At 31.0% G+C, this 15,881-nt stretch overlaps 2 protein-coding genes across 13 annotated transcripts in view; one reads left to right on the plus strand and one right to left on the minus strand.

Annotated features, from left to right (window-relative positions):
• The window catches only part of LOC143230670 (GDP-D-glucose phosphorylase 1), a 31,579-nt gene extending 18,359 nt beyond the window's left edge, over nucleotides 1-13,220 (plus strand). For 8 of the 10 annotated variants that reach the window (XM_076464596.1, XM_076464597.1, XM_076464598.1 and 5 more), the window contains 9 exons: nucleotides 1,168-1,275; nucleotides 1,722-1,748; nucleotides 3,416-3,532; nucleotides 5,088-5,146; nucleotides 5,939-6,041; nucleotides 6,789-6,892; nucleotides 7,371-7,522; nucleotides 10,764-10,829; nucleotides 12,551-13,220. In XM_076464596.1, coding sequence (XP_076320711.1) covers nucleotides 1,168-1,275; nucleotides 1,722-1,748; nucleotides 3,416-3,532; nucleotides 5,088-5,146; nucleotides 5,939-6,041; nucleotides 6,789-6,892; nucleotides 7,371-7,522; nucleotides 10,764-10,829; nucleotides 12,551-12,666 — 852 coding nt within the window. In that variant the 3' untranslated portion in view covers nucleotides 12,667-13,220. The remainder of the gene's footprint in view (nucleotides 1-1,167; nucleotides 1,276-1,721; nucleotides 1,749-3,415; nucleotides 3,533-5,087; nucleotides 5,147-5,938; nucleotides 6,042-6,788; nucleotides 6,893-7,370; nucleotides 7,523-10,763; nucleotides 10,830-12,550) is intronic. The other 2 variants (XM_076464605.1, XM_076464606.1) reach the window with 2 other exon arrangements.
• The window catches only part of LOC143230669 (BRISC and BRCA1-A complex member 2-like), a 36,901-nt gene continuing 34,136 nt past the window's right edge, over nucleotides 13,117-15,881 (minus strand). For 2 of the 3 annotated variants that reach the window (XM_076464592.1, XM_076464591.1), the window contains 3 exons: nucleotides 13,967-14,049; nucleotides 13,654-13,804; nucleotides 13,117-13,310 (listed from right to left, as the gene is read on the minus strand). In XM_076464592.1, coding sequence (XP_076320707.1) covers nucleotides 13,250-13,310; nucleotides 13,654-13,804; nucleotides 13,967-14,049 — 295 coding nt within the window. In that variant the 3' untranslated portion in view covers nucleotides 13,117-13,249. The remainder of the gene's footprint in view (nucleotides 13,311-13,653; nucleotides 13,805-13,966; nucleotides 14,050-15,881) is intronic. The other variant, XM_076464595.1, reaches the window with a different exon arrangement.

Consider the following 15,881-nt stretch of genomic DNA (forward strand, 5'->3'; position numbering starts at 1 on the left):
TAAGGTTGTGTCCTCTTGTTCTATTGTCTTCAGAATTTGGCATACAGAAACCAAAGGCTTTTATTCAGCTTTTGAGAAAATCTTTTGAATTTAGATCAACTCTTGCACTTCTATTTTCATGAGAAAATGAGCTATCTTAATTTGTTCTCATAACATAATTCTGTTAACCCAAGAATTTTCTTTGTGGTTCTTTTCTGAATCCTTTCTAATCACTTAATACGCTTCTAAGAATACCAAAACTGACAGTAAGTTGTCAGGTGGATTCTTGCACAGAAAACAGTAAAACTTTTAATAGAAATAAAGATAAAAAAAAGAGATGCAGGTGGTAGAAGTATACTTTATTGATTTTTGGAATCAGTAGTGCTTATAATCTGTAAAATGTTGCAGATAGATGTAAAGGATCTTTTTTTTTTTTTTTCCCAAAATATTATGATCAGTGTAAAGCCCACCACAAGTCTGTGAATGAGCTTTTTTTTCCTATTTGGCTATCATACATTCCTTTCTAAGGACGAAGCTTGATGTAACTTGACTCCACAGTTCACTTTAAGATTCTCATTAAAACAATCAGTTCTTCAAGTGAAGGAAACAATGTTCTCATATGTGCTTGTAGGAAGGGATTAGAAGAGGCATTTGCTCTTTATACTAAATTGTATGTATTATGATGTAAACTTAATGTATTTAAACTGAATAAAAATTACAATAAGATTAAGTTTAAATGTGTTACATGTGCTTAGATATAACACACATTATTTTAGTTTGTTAACTTAAACTGTGAAAGCTGATCCCCTTTCTCCAGAAATAGTTTTAGTCATTCAAACTTCTAATTAATAATTTGCTAGTGCAAGTGATTGGCAAAAATCATGTATCAGGAATCTGACCTAGATTTCAAACTTGAACAAAAAGTCTTCAGCCCTCATTTCATACTCTCTGATGCCCTTGCATATGCCAAAACTAATAGTAAGCTCTGAAATAGATGTAATGATTATGTATTAGCATTTTAACTTAAAAAAATTGTAACATATAGCTTACTAAATGATAATACTTCAAATGTCATTAATTTCTCTGTAGCGTGTAACATTAACTACAAATGCTAAAATTACTTAGGTATGGTTAACATGTACTTTTGAAATGTTAACTTTTTGTGTTTTTTTTTTTTTTTACATACAGTTAAATGTTAAACGTGCTCAAGAAAGAAGAAAACCACAAGATGTAATTGATTTAAAAATGCCATTTAATCCAGACCTATTCAACTTTACAAAGGTGAAACAACATGAGGTAAGATGCTTGTTGTTCAGTTCGTGATCATAATATGAACTTGTTCATTTAAAATTATTGAACCAAAATTAAGACAGTATATACAGACACAGACTTTACATGAGTTCAAAAGTGAAATAACTCCAGTTTATTCTGAAAACATACACAACACTAACAAAGTATAAATGAAATTGATACATTGTGGTGCAACAATGAACATTGACATTGTATGAATAGGATCAGAAGTTCTGGTTTGTAGTCCTTTCACTGACCCACTTTCACACAAATCTGTCAAAAGTAATCCACATGAGCCTGGTGACTGACAAGAGCATGGTGAGTTGTGACTATCTCTTTACATATTGGGGCTATCTTTCTACTTATTTCTCTGTGTTACAATAAAAGTCATTCTTCATAATGTTACAGCTTGTGTTTATTTATATTTTATTTATTCTCCTTCTATTTTTTAGGTTCTCTTGTCATTAAATCCTAACCAGGTATGTAAATGTTCATTTATTAACACAAAAAATGTGTATTTTCTGCTTTTGTTGTTAATTGATACCAGTACTTATACAAGGCACGTTCATATTTTATGTATGCAGTTAAAACTTTTTCAAGGATCAGTTGATATATAGAGGAAATTTACTGAAGTCTTACATGAAGATGTATTTAGTTTAGTGATAAGCAAAGTAATGTTATTGACTTAAGAAAATTTATAATTTTAATTTTCATATATGCTCTACACATCTTAATCAGAATGAAGAAATAAATTGAAGTTTTGTAAGAGAATGTATCCTATGTCCCAGTTTAAGTAAATGGTATTTGTGTCCCATGCCACATTTTAAAATAATGTTTAGTTTTCCTATGGGTCTATTATATGTTCTGGTTTCATGAAATATGTGTGTGTGTGTGTGTTAAGTGTTTCAGTTTGTATGACATAAGGTAACTGAATATTTCAGGGTAACACAAAAGAACCTCTTTAGCTAATGACATTATAGTATACTAGTGGTGTCCAAAAATTAAGGAACAAACTATGTATATTGAACACTAACAATCTGTTCCTTACCTTTTGGATAGCAGTGTATTATCAGGTGCTGTTCGTAAAATTCTTCAATTGAGGATCAAGCAAAAATGGACTAGATTATTTTTATTATATAATAAAACTTATTGCATATTAAAGACTACTGTGTGTTTTAGAACTTGAATTTGGTTAATAAAGGCTGAACTATCCATAACTTCCAACAAAAAACTGTTCTGTTTAGAAATATTGTGTTTCTGTTAATCACTTCCAGATCTCATGTTATAGTTTAACTGTTTAGCAATAAATTTTCAAGACCATTTCATAACATGATTTTAGAAAATTATTTAGGAACAAAAATAATGATAATTTGTTTTTGAGCCTTTCAAATTCAAGAACTTGAGTTTTAATGAGCCTTATAGTCTCTTTTGGTACCATCTTTTGAAAGAAAATTAAACCTTGTAGTTTCCTTTAGTACCATCTTTTGAAGACAGAACAAAGTCTTATGGTCTTCTTTAATACCATCTTTTAAAACAAAGCAGTTATTTGCAGTGATGTAATAGGATATGCTGATTAATTGTGTTGTAATTAGTTGTAGTTTGTATTGACTTTGTGTTTTACTGTGGTTATTTTGTGTTTGTTTTCATTAAATTTGAATATGAGATCCATATTTCTATGTTCAGGATCTCAGAGAAATGTTATTTTTGTTGCTGTTTGCCTAGTAATATCATTCACACTAAAATTGTATATATTAGATGATCTGATAATAAACCTGGCTAAACTGAAAATCTCAATACTCTTATTTTTGTGATTCTTTTTTCTGTTTGGATGGTAGTTGTTGCTCTAGATGGTTACTATATCAAAGGAGTTTTTCATTGTAAATGCTTGTCATTTTTCTAAGTTAAAATCCTCTGTAAGTATAAACAGTAAACTGATAAAAGTATATGAAAAGATAGAAAAATAATGTCCAAAGTCTTGTAATTCTTCTGTTGTTCATTGAAAAAAAAAGTAAATTTGAAATAAACAGGAAATTTTATACTTTATCTAATGGCTAAAAGGTTTTTGAAAATAAAGTAGTTTAAATTAAGTACTTAAAATTGCACATTACCATGCTCTCATTTATATTTACATTGTATGTGATTGAAGCCAATACACTTGTTTTTGGAAGATGAGCTGCCTTGTCATCAGGTCATCATTAATGTGAGCCCTTTAGAATGCTGCAACTGCCTTCTGGTACCCTTTGTAAACAGCTGTTTACCTCAGGTATGATTTATGCTTTTAAGTACCATTTGTTCTTTGATATGCATTAATAAGTGCCATCTGTCAACAGTGGTGTTGCTGAAGTATGTATGCACCATAAAGTATTATTTATATACAGTTTTTAATTCAAATATAGTATGCACTGTTAAGCATTATCTATCCATTGTTGTTTATTTAAAATATGATTTTTCTCTGATAAGATTTTGATATTGGTTTTCAAATGAGACCCAAAACTCAAGCACTTTCAAACAATTCACTATTCTCCTAAAGAAGAATAGTGAAATTGTTGATACTATTTGTTTCAAGCTAATGGGTTTTGACCTGGATCTTGTATAGTTCATACTGTTAGCCTCAAGCTAGCAAGTTTTGATTCATATTTGTTAACCACTGATAAATTAATGCCAGACAAATGTGATTGTGATTGTTAATGTCACAATTAGCCATAAGACAAAGCATATGTATAAAAAAAAATAAAATAATGGGACTTAGAGAATTGACAAGAGGAGTAATAATTGTGAAGAGACAAATGCTATACAGTTTATCTCTGTACATTTTGAATTAGTAGTCATGGGTTTGTATTCCAATGATAATAACCTTAAGATAGTTCTCCATAAATCAATTAACAAGTGGTTATAGTAGTTATGGTGTGATGAAATATTTCACTTCTGCCAAGTAAGTAAAAGGAACTTCTTGTAGAAGTAAATCTGCTGAATTTCTTGAATTTTAATGAAGGCACAGAAAACTGTATTAAACATAGTTTTTCATCTCTTAAGTCATCTTGCTCCAGACTGACATCATGGATGTATTTCAAACGTTGGAATACATCCATCACACACACTTTTGAAATTATGCTATCTCTTATCACGTCCAACAGTGTTTCACTGATGTAATGTTTAATGTGTCATGTATGAAGAGAGAAAAGTAAATAATACTAAATTTCTTGAAGAAGTAATAAGACTAATTATACTCATGAATGTGGTAGAAGGTTTAAATAATGAACGTATCAATATTCAGAACGAAGAGTTTAAACTGTTTCAAGATCACTTTGGAAATTTTTGATATAGAGAATTTGATTAACAATCTATAAATAAATTTAGTTTGTATTGTGGTAATAACCATCTCTGAATGTGTTGTTCTTTATTCTACACATACATTTCCACAAATCAGTGGCTTGTGTGCTACACTCATGACTGTGTAACCTGGATTTAAATAAATTATAACTTACGTTGAGTCAAACCAAATGACTGTGCAAGTATTGATATGTAACAGGTAATGTTATGTGCCTAGTAAGTAATAATATATAACTGTCAGTTCTTATTATATATCAGGTTAGTATTAGTAGATAACAGGAAATTATTATATGGCTAGTAAGTATTGATACATAATAGGTAATTATTTTTTGTCTGGCAAATGTTTGTGTTTATATAATATAGTATTTAGTATATACTAATAAATACATGCAAGAAATATTTAAAGCAATTATAGGAACTTTATGAAGCATCATATATTTGAATTATTGATAATAGCATTTGAATTTCTTCTGTTTTTGTGAGTTCAGGTAGTTAATGAAAGTGGACTTCGGCTTGCTGTGGAAATGCTTCTGTTGAGTGTAGATCCGTAAGTTGGATTTTTATTGAAACTAAATTGTCTTTCATTTCATGAAAGTTATTATCACATGAATAGACATAGGCATCAGATAGATGATATAGAAGTATAAACATATAATGAATGACTTTTGTAGAAAAATATTACAGATTGGAAAAAAAAAAATATGTTCCTCTTTTTTTTTTTATGGAACAGTTGAAGTTTATTGCAGTAAGCTCAACATTAAAACATGTCTGATGATAATTTCCTTATGACCTGAAGTAACCCTCTTCAGAATTAGTTTCATTTGTGTATATGCAATTTGCAGTGCAACATATATGATGCAACTCTGATCATTACTTAAATCCGTCTTGTTCATTATTATGTTTAATTTCGACACATGAAACTCTGCAGTGCATTATTTAAGACTTCTATAGAAAAATTGCCAATGCCTCTAAATGTTCTCAGGAAGATTCTCATGTTATTGTATAATCATGCACTGTATCAGCTACAACATTGCTATGGAACATTTTCAGTCAGGTTTTGAGATTGTCTTGTAATTATACCATGTAGCATGTGCAACATGAAATTTTGTGAATAAGAATCTCAGATTCTCTACAAAATCAAGTTGTCTTGTTTTAGGAGATGCATATCTGTTTAATTTTTAGGACACAGTTTCTACTGTTTTATGAGGTTTCACCACATTATGTCTGTAAGACAAAGGATTAGAGTACACATTTTCTCCCATGCTAAACTACAGAAAATCTTGAAGTGTATCATTATATACTTTAAGTGTACATTTAACATTCTGTTTGAATTTTCCAGATCCTTTCGGGTTGGATTTAACAGTCTTGGAGCCTATGCATCTGTAAACCATTATCATTTTCACTTGTATTATCTTTCCCATCATCTTTTCCTTGAAACTGCCGTAAGTTAATGTTGTTGTACGCTGGATCAAACTATGTAATAGAAATTGTGATTGAAACATTAATCTTGTGTTATTATAGTGTTTTTTAAAACTACTAGATTGAAATACTATATAAAATCGTATAAGTTTAGGCCTTGGCAACTGCCTCAGACCCACCCAAGAAACCCATCTGGGTTTGAGTTAGCTGACTGCCATGAGTGGTAATTACTTTTGCTGTCAGGTGGTATAAGTATTATTAATGTTCTAGAATTGTGTCTTTACCTTTTGGTATTGTAATAGTACTGTAGGGATGATGGTTTAATAAGAACCTATTGTATTACTGTTAAAATAATTTATAAAATATATATTAAAAATAATTAATAGTACTAATATGAAAGAATTTAATAATCATTAACATTATGGTATGCAACTGTACAATGCATTACCTCCATCCATACTTAGTTAATATGTGAACTTGTCAAATTTCTCAATATTAAATCAGTTCGATTTAAATTTTGAAAGGATTTAGGATCTAAAGAAAAGTTTGTTGAAAAACGTTAAAGTGACAAAAAAATAAGAAATTTTTAGAAGTATTTCTATAGTATTTTTAATGTTTGTAATAACTACAGGAGGGAACAGCAATATTACATTTGTTCTTTTTGTTTGTTTCAGATGCTGAAATTTACAAATGTTTTAATTTTATATTCAGTACAGTGATCAACTTATTATTCAGAAACTACTATTGATTGATTGATTTTGATGTTTCAGTCTGTTCAACATCTTAATGGTCTGTGCTATGAGGTGGTTGATTATCCTGGCAAGGGGTTTGTTTTTCAACTTCTAAAGAACAGTCAGCTTACAGTAGTTTTGAAGTTTGTATTCCCTCTTATTTATTGTTTTCTTTGTTATCTAAGAACATTAATTTTCAAAATATTATTTCAATTCTTCTTAAATTGATGCTCCATAGTTTGATGTTATTTTAATTTCATTGGTTATTTTTCTTTTTATTGTGAGATGTGTTGATATACACGCACCATATTGTTCAAAAGTGTTAAGACAAGAAATTATTTTGTAACTCTTTGCATTTTATGGTGCTAATTTTTCTGTGTCCTTACAAAATGTAAATTTAACCACTCTGGTAATGCTTCACTGATCCAAGTTGACAGTTGAATGAGCCAGGGTGAGAATACTTATCATTTTTCAAAATTCCCATGTTACTAAAATGTTTCTTTTCTTTCACAGTTTAAAACTTCTATACCTTTATTTACTATCATTAATTTAATCTCTCTTCTTCATTATGATAATGTTTATCTTCTAGATTTAATGTTTATTTCTTATTCTTTACTACAGGTCAGTAATGACAATTGTTAAGTATCTTCTCGATGAATCTATTGCACATAACATTTTTATCACCAGAGGACAGAGGATTGATGGAAAACCAGATCAATATGAAATGTATGAAGCTGTTAGAATTTTTGTTTGGGCAAGAAAATCTAGTTTTGGTGAGGAGAAAGTTTCATTTTGGAAGATGTTTATCTCTTTATATATCCATATAACATAGTTAATAAAATTGGAACAGTTTAGTAAAAACAAAAGAAATATGTATAGAGGAGGTCTAGGTGATATAATAATCTCAAGATAAAGCACCAGATAGCTTTATTTTGTTTACAAGATTAGCAATGTACAAATTAGAATAACTTACACAATGCATACTGAATAAAATTGACTTTGCTGTATTAGAGGAACTTTATCAAGTCTTGAAGAATATGCATCTCTATATGTATATATAACATGGTTACTAAAATTGGAACAGTTTAATAAAAACAAAATAAATATGTATAGAGGAGGTCTAGCTGACATATTAATCTCAAGGTAAAGCACCAGATAGCTTTATTTTGTTTACAAGATTAGCAATGTGCCAATTAGAATAGCTCACACAATGATTACTGAAGAAAACTGCCTTTACCATACTATAAGAACTTTCTACCAAGTCTTGGAGAATATGCATCTTGTGGCTCAGTAGTAAGCCTAGAGGCTTAAAATTCTATATATCTGGGCACAAAATAAACATCCCATTATGCAGCTTTTTGCTTTATAACTAATGAACAAAGCCTGTTTTGAACTTTTAAGTTGTAATATCCAGTGGAGGATATTGGACATAGTGAGCAAGAAACAGAATTCAAGAAGTTTCTGTTTTCTTTCTAGTATGCCCACTAGTGCTAAATATTCTTCACATTATTTGTGTTTTTCTCCATTCCAATGCATAATTGGCTTTTTCAGAAGGGAAGACAACACCTTATATGTAATAAGGAAAATTCTCTCTTCAGTATATTTTTATTTCAGTATAGTTGAACTCTTTCTGATGGTCTGACAATATACCACAGCCTACTTTGTGTCCACTAGAGGCTCATTTACTATGAAGGAGATTGCTGCTCTTGTTCATTGTGTTGTAGGCTCATTGATTCCCTTTTTTCTGAACCAAACCATGAGGATGACAACTTTGATCAGTGCTTTTCACTGCCTGGGTTCGCACTGGCTTCTCTTTGTTTGTAGAGACTAGTGTTCCTCTTCAAAATCTCCTTGTGGATTTGATTTCTCAGGTTTTTATTTCACCTTTATCTTTTGATTTTTCCCATTTCTTTCTACATGTTCCCTATGCTGAGGATTATTTGACTTTTCCTCCTTCAGACCTACATGCACATGATGCTTCATCCTCTTTGAATCCAAGATTCCTTTGTTATGTCTCATAGCCATTTTTCTTTTCCATTCTTGGATTTAAAATCCCTGGAGTTCCTTTTCCCTGTTTATTGAGGTTAATCCCCATCTCCAACAGTGTAAGGGCTTAATTTTCTATCTTCACCTTTTTCTCATCCTTCTCCTTCATTAACTGTCCTCTCTTCATCTTTTTTTTCTGAAGTCCTACACTATGATCAAAATAATTTATGGTTGGTACTTTTCAAACCATAATTAAGGTTTCACCTTATACTTTGTCTATGCTTGCTTGCTTTGTTGCTGGAACCTTTTGGAACACGATATTCTTTATTCTGTTGTTTGCCTTCCCCATTCTTTTACTTCCATCTGGCTTATTTTCTTTACACTAAAGTGCTTAGGGGTGTTCCTAACACCTTGAAGATTTGAGCTGAAGCTGCTCAACACCAGACCTCCCTTTTTCCTTTAGTTTTTTGTCCTCATAAACCCTGTGATCCACTACTTCTATCTCTTTTTTTTCATTACTTTTCCTTCTACTACTCACCATCCATCTTTCCATTGAGTTCCTATCACACATCACATTGATAACTACCATCTTTTGTACTTAGTTGGTTCAGGCCCATAGGATAACATCTGAACCCCATTTTTGGCCAACCAGTAGATTGTTTAAGTTCTTATGCATGGCTTTTCTCTTCACTTCCTATATCTTCCTCCTCTGTTTATTTTCCTCAGCATCTTGAAACCATGATATCAGATTTTTTGCTAAAGAGAGCCATTGAGAGGATCTTTTATTATGCTCTTAAGGTTTTTGTTCTCTTCTAAAACCCAAGGATTGGTGTCCTGCCACCACCATTTCTCCTTGTAATCACTGTTTAATCATTTCTCAGTTTAAAATGGAGGGTATTCTTCCTCATTGTTGGTACCCCTCTCTCCAGATAACCAAGGCCAATGTTACAGGTGCTTTTCTACATTGTTCTGATTGCCCTGTCTTCCTGACATTTTTCTTTAATTCACTCATCAGTTTTGAGCACTTCCTTTTGGTATCATTTTTACTTTGTGTGTCTTATACAGAGTCATTGAATCATTTGTTTGCTGTGTCCATCATCTTAGACATTATTTCAATTATTACATAGACAGCTGGTTCCTCCTTGCTTCTTCTAGGGAGATTTCATCACTTACTAAAGAAGCTAATTATTTGTGTTAGCTGGTCAAAACCTTCCAAGTCATTCCTCACTAAAACTTGATACTTGGTCTATCTTGTCTTTTTCACTTCTTGATTCAGCCTTCCCCTCATCCCTTTATCTGCTAGACATGGAGCATTTAATCAACTATAGTTCCTGTGCGAGAAGTTCTATCTTTTGTAGAGACTCTCACATTTTGTTCTTTTTGGTCAAACTCACATGAGGCATTTTAAATGGCTTTTGAGTATCCAGTGTAATATCTCCCAAAATCCTTTGTTCTCCATTATGATGCTTTTACCTTCTCTTCTCAAAAGCCTGTCTTAATGGCTGAATTGTGCCAACACTGCAGCCTACATTACACTGCTGCCTCCATATCCAAATCTTCATCTTTATAATGATGCATCTCTGATTCATTCTGACAAATGTATTGGTGGGACTTACTCCAGAAACTTTTGCTTCCTTAAAACTGGACTGAAGATCTTTGAATTGAGAGAACCACATCAGTGGCAGTGGATATTACTAGTACAATATAGTTGAAATACTATTATTATATACTCTTTAATTCTTATAAATATCTAAGGCACTAGAGAATATATAGTTTAAAAAATAATAGCCCTAACAGGATTGAATTATGATGAGTATAATTAACTGTAATCATGTTTCACCAGCTGTTAAAGGGTTCTTACACCATAACAACTGTAGTTGTAACAAAAGGGTAAACATAATTTAAATATGCCAGATCATATGCTGAAGCAATATTCAAAGTGTGTTTCAAGATTTATGGTATTTTAATAATTGAAAATCATGGATTATTATTTTGTACTTATGTTTGCATACATTTTTTCTTTTGAAGGAGAAAAAAATGATGAAGCCTTCAATCCAGCTCTTTGTGAATTAGGAGGTCACCTACCAATAAAAAGTAAGTTGACATTATTTTACCTTGAGAAGGATATGTTCACTGAGCAAAAACCCACTACTGTACAAAATAGTCTGTTGGTTAAGAGAGCCTGGTGATTAGGTTGCTCAACTTACAATCTTTAGATTGCAGGTTCCCCCCATCACCATTAGGGTCAGATGGTAGGAGCTTCACTTGTCTGTTTTGTATTTTGGGTAGATCAGTCTCAGAACACTGAGACGAAAGAATTCCAACTTCAAGCTCTGCCATGGCAGGTTTATTAACATTCTGATGTGTTATAATAAATGTAAAAAAGTTTTAGTTGTTAAGGGACTGTAATGTTTCTATGACAATAAAATATCACTAATAGTACATTTAGTTCTGTAGGGTCCCTGAAAGTGTTCTGTTTTGAGCGTAACAAATATTTACATATCATACTGTGTGTTGTAGCCTACAGAGTGCACATTTTATTGATGTTACAACATTACAAATGCAACATTAAACATCATTTTAGTGTCTACTACTGGCAGACAAACAACACTATTGTATTAAAACAGGTGATCCTTCTTGGCAGACTCAGATGCCCTTTTGAGGAAATAAAAAGAGATGAATGCTCAAAATACAAGCATTTTCAGAATAGAGACCCTTCTTTTACAGGAGTAAAGGAAAATTGCCCTATAAAACACTCAGGTTGTTAGTTTTTATACATTACTTCTAAATGTCCAGTCCTCCATATTGGCAATGTATGTTGTTATATTTAGGAGACAACAAATGTATTTAAGTTACTCAATTGTTTGTAGTAGGCAGAATAAGCTTCAGTTATACACTAAGATAATAGATACATTAATTTTCATACTGTAGTCACAATACCATCAATACACAGTCCATTTGATGTGGGGAGTAATTCAGACTTATTGAATAAGTATGTTATTTATTTATATTTTGGTGAGAAAACTTACAGATATAGGTTAAGTATGGCTCAGTTTTCTGTTACATTAATAAAGTAAACTGCAATTTGTTTTCCACATCCCTTGTAAATTCAAAATCTGAGGCATGTAAAGTAGGATTTCAGATCTATCTTATCTTAAAGAAAGGCCTCCTATGCAGTGATTTGGGAAAAGAGGAGACTATTCAAATTAAGAAGAAAAAAAATTACAGTTTGTGATTTTGAGCATGAATTTCTAAAGCTTCATCAGCTTTTGGTACTTCAATTATAAATTCAGTTTTACAGTACATAAGTAGAATGACGCAGTGTGAATAATGCTAAGTTACATAATTTTACTATAGATATTGCCTAGTCTTTGAGCTGAAGCAGGTTTTTGTTTACATAGGCATTCTTAGAGGGATAAATATGTTTTCATGGTATGCATACCTGCTACTTAGTTGATTCTATTTTAACAAAAAATATCTATCATACTTTAAGAATGCAAATATTGTGCCAGTTGGATATCAAGGGCTTATTCCTAGTAAAACTTAAATTTATCCTTGGTACTGTTTTACAAATGCAAAAGTCACACTACAAAAATTAAGTGAATAGTAGGAATTGATATTTTCTGGCTTTTCCTTAATATTAGAATCTTTAGCACATTTTCCTTAACAATTCCTGGAATTCTCCTAGATATATCAAGATTGAAAGTGAAAATGTTTTGTTTGAAGTATCGATATTTTTTGGGTTAACGAATGTAAAAAAGTAATTTATTAAAATGATAATTTCTTGAGTACATAAAAGCTTTATTTCCTATCAGATGAAAGAAGTTTTCAGAGCATTAGCGAGACTGCAGTAGCATCAGTTCTGGAAGATGTTTGTTCTGAAACTTTCTTCAGAGTTCGAGAACGCATTAAACAAATCTGTGATATTTGAAATAACACTACAGCTAAAGTAGATGATTAGTGTGGAAGCATAAAACAAATCTGTGATATTTGAAATAACACTACAGCTAAAGTAGATGATTAGTGTGGAAGCATAAAACAAATCTGTGATATTTGAAATAACACTACAGCTAAAGTAGATGATTAGTGTGGAAGATCACACCACATTCTGTTCTTGTGCTTACAGCCACAATTGCAGAAGGATTTATTTTTAACCTACACCAGTTTAACATTTGTTTAACTTGTAATTGTTAATGTGCATCACACGAGGTATAATCACAAGAAATCTCACTAATACACATTTCATTATTCTGTGGTTGTAACTTTCACTGAATATGGAAAGAAAAACAAAATAAGTAAACATTAAGATTTAGAAGACTGAGTTCATGAATTCTTGAGTTGTTTTTTTTGTGAAAATGGAATCATACAAGTGAACAGTGAATTATTATAAAACTGCATCGTGCAGTAATCAGTATTTTAAGAGTTTATTGATGCACAATTGTATTTACAAAGTTTTCCATAATTAATAAACAATATATTCTTGAATGAATTGTCTGTTTACTCTTCCATCACATTTAACATTTGTTGGTCACTGAATTCCACTGGAAACTTGGAATATATTCCAAAATAAAGGACCTAGATCAAAAAATCCACATTACTCTCGATAAACAGTGAGACCTAACTATATTCAAAATAATTATATTATAATTATATTTCAAGACATGCTTACAGTATGTGCTGAAATCAAAAAAATACTTTCAAAGAAGTCATTTACAGGAGGTCATGCTAGTTTATTCATTATGAAACTTTTGTCTGCTAACCTATAACTATATAAAAACTGATCTAGATAAACCCCCATCCAGAAAATAGAACCTGTAACATACTCCAACACTATTGGGTGCAGGAGAAAAAGCATTTTGAAAGTATGGCATCTAATATAAAATTCATGCAAGAAAGAAGAATCTGTACAACTGCTTACCGAGCTCTTTCAGCCATTTCACTTCCAGACCATCGAGGACTATAAGGATAATTGGTACAAGTACTGGTATAAGGCTGACCTAAGGAAGCATGGTATACAGACTGAAAGATGAATGAAGGCTTTTCTTGTGGGAAATTGTGAGGCAGAAAACCTAGAAATTACCACAGTATAATGTAACAGCCCAAAAATATATGTGCAAACCTTTGAATTAACAAAACTATTTAATACTTTTAATGTCATATTAACAACATGCATGTTACATTAAAAGGAATAGAGAATTTTGACCTAGAAAAATCTTTTAAAGGGTACTTACTACTGAAGAGAAAGAAGAAGTGCTTATACTCCAATAAGAAAGTGATCTGTGAAAAACTTTCAGCATCATATTCTATGAGGCTTCTAAAGAAATGAGAGTTTGTCATTACTTTTATTTACAGTGAATTTATACTTGTGAACAAACTTAGTAGCTTTCTCTATGGATTTTAGTTTATGTGTCTAGAAAGATAGAAGTAATCTTTAAACTGAGGAAGGTGCATTTGCTACCTATCAAACAGTACTGATATATGGATTTTATTTTTTCAGATATTTAAATTTATTATGCTAAATTTAAATATCTGAAAACATAAAATCCATATATCAGTACTGTTTGATAGGTAGCAAATGCACTTTCCTCAGTTTAAAGATTACTTCTATCTTTCTAAACACATAAACCACAGATATTTAAATTTATTATGCATACAAGTTAAAGAGAAGATAGTACAGCAATCTTATTAAAAGTATAAACTTGCATATTGCACCTTATTCAACACAATGAAAATCTTGACAACTTAAAGCTTATTTAAAAGTAACAAACTGTATTTATTCTGTCTCTAAGTACAGGACAAGCAACCACAGTTTTTAAAACACAAATGGAGATTTGTAAATTTCACTGTCAGTACAAGCTTTGTATCCATGAGGCCAGAAATAAAAATTTTGCACATTAATATTAGTCATTTTATTGTCCTTTAAAGCATATCTAAGTATTATTCGTGCCATTATGAATTGTAAATCATTCGGACAATGTGCAGATCACGTTACACTATAGAATTAAATCAACTGCAAGCTGCTTGCATGCATTTTATGAAACGTTTTTTTTTAACTAATCTAAAAAGATCCATATTTTTACATTTTATATACTTTTACAATAATAAATACAAAAACAAAAACTTAGGTCCATGACACTTAATCTTACTTTCTTTATATGAATGGTAGTAATGCACTATATTTTTTGTGATGACAAGAAACCCTCTTGAAGTAAATAAATATTAACAAAGATTAACCTGAAGATGACCTACAAAGGTCGAAACATTGTTCTGTACTTCATTTTAATTAAAGTGCTAATACCCATAATGGCAGGCTTCAGAATACATTTGCACCAAAGAACATAGACTAATAACATGCAAAAAGTAGACAATTTCCCCTAATTCCAAAACTTTTTCTGTCTTTCTAACTCTGCAACGAGAGCCATTACAAATCCATTCAAACTAATCATTTACTTTCCCACAGAAATGAAGATTGTACTCTGTGTGAAATTGACAATTATCTGTTCAGAACACAAAGTTATACAATATATTATTTGACAGATAAAAACCTTAACTTTCTATTGGTTGTAAGTAACATATGATTAAACGTAAGAGAGAACTATTAACAAATCCTGAAAGGGAAGATGTGACAGGTGGGAAGGTGCTGATTTTCTATTTAATAGCTCTATAACCAAACAAAACTGAAGACTATAAATATTGTGGGTTTGTCTGACAAATGATAATTGTTGTTTAGTTTCATACTTTTTGTTGGAGGGATGGTGGATAAAATAGAGATGAGAAGATGTCTAGAAAAAAATGTGTTTCACACTGGAGGAAAATAAGAAATTGGTTTTTAAATATTGCCTTGTAGAAATAGGAATGTAAAACTTGTATATTATTAAAACATGGATTATTAGCTATGATGTTATGATACACTAATTGATGTAATGTATACAAAAAGTGTCATGCACAGTAAAAAATATCTGGGATGAGAGGGTTAACAGGAATAGAGTACTATAGAGGGGAGAAGGTAGTGGTTTTATATGTATAATATGACCTCTATCCTGTTGAAAGTGAATCCATTTGGGTTTCTATTAGTCAATATAAAGGGAAAAGGCTAAACAGGAATTTGTGACATACCATCAAATGATACTGATGAAATTACTGAGA

This window comes from Tachypleus tridentatus, chromosome 10, assembly GCF_004210375.1.
Source record: "Tachypleus tridentatus isolate NWPU-2018 chromosome 10, ASM421037v1, whole genome shotgun sequence".
NCBI classification, from domain to species: domain Eukaryota; kingdom Metazoa; phylum Arthropoda; class Merostomata; order Xiphosura; family Limulidae; genus Tachypleus; species Tachypleus tridentatus.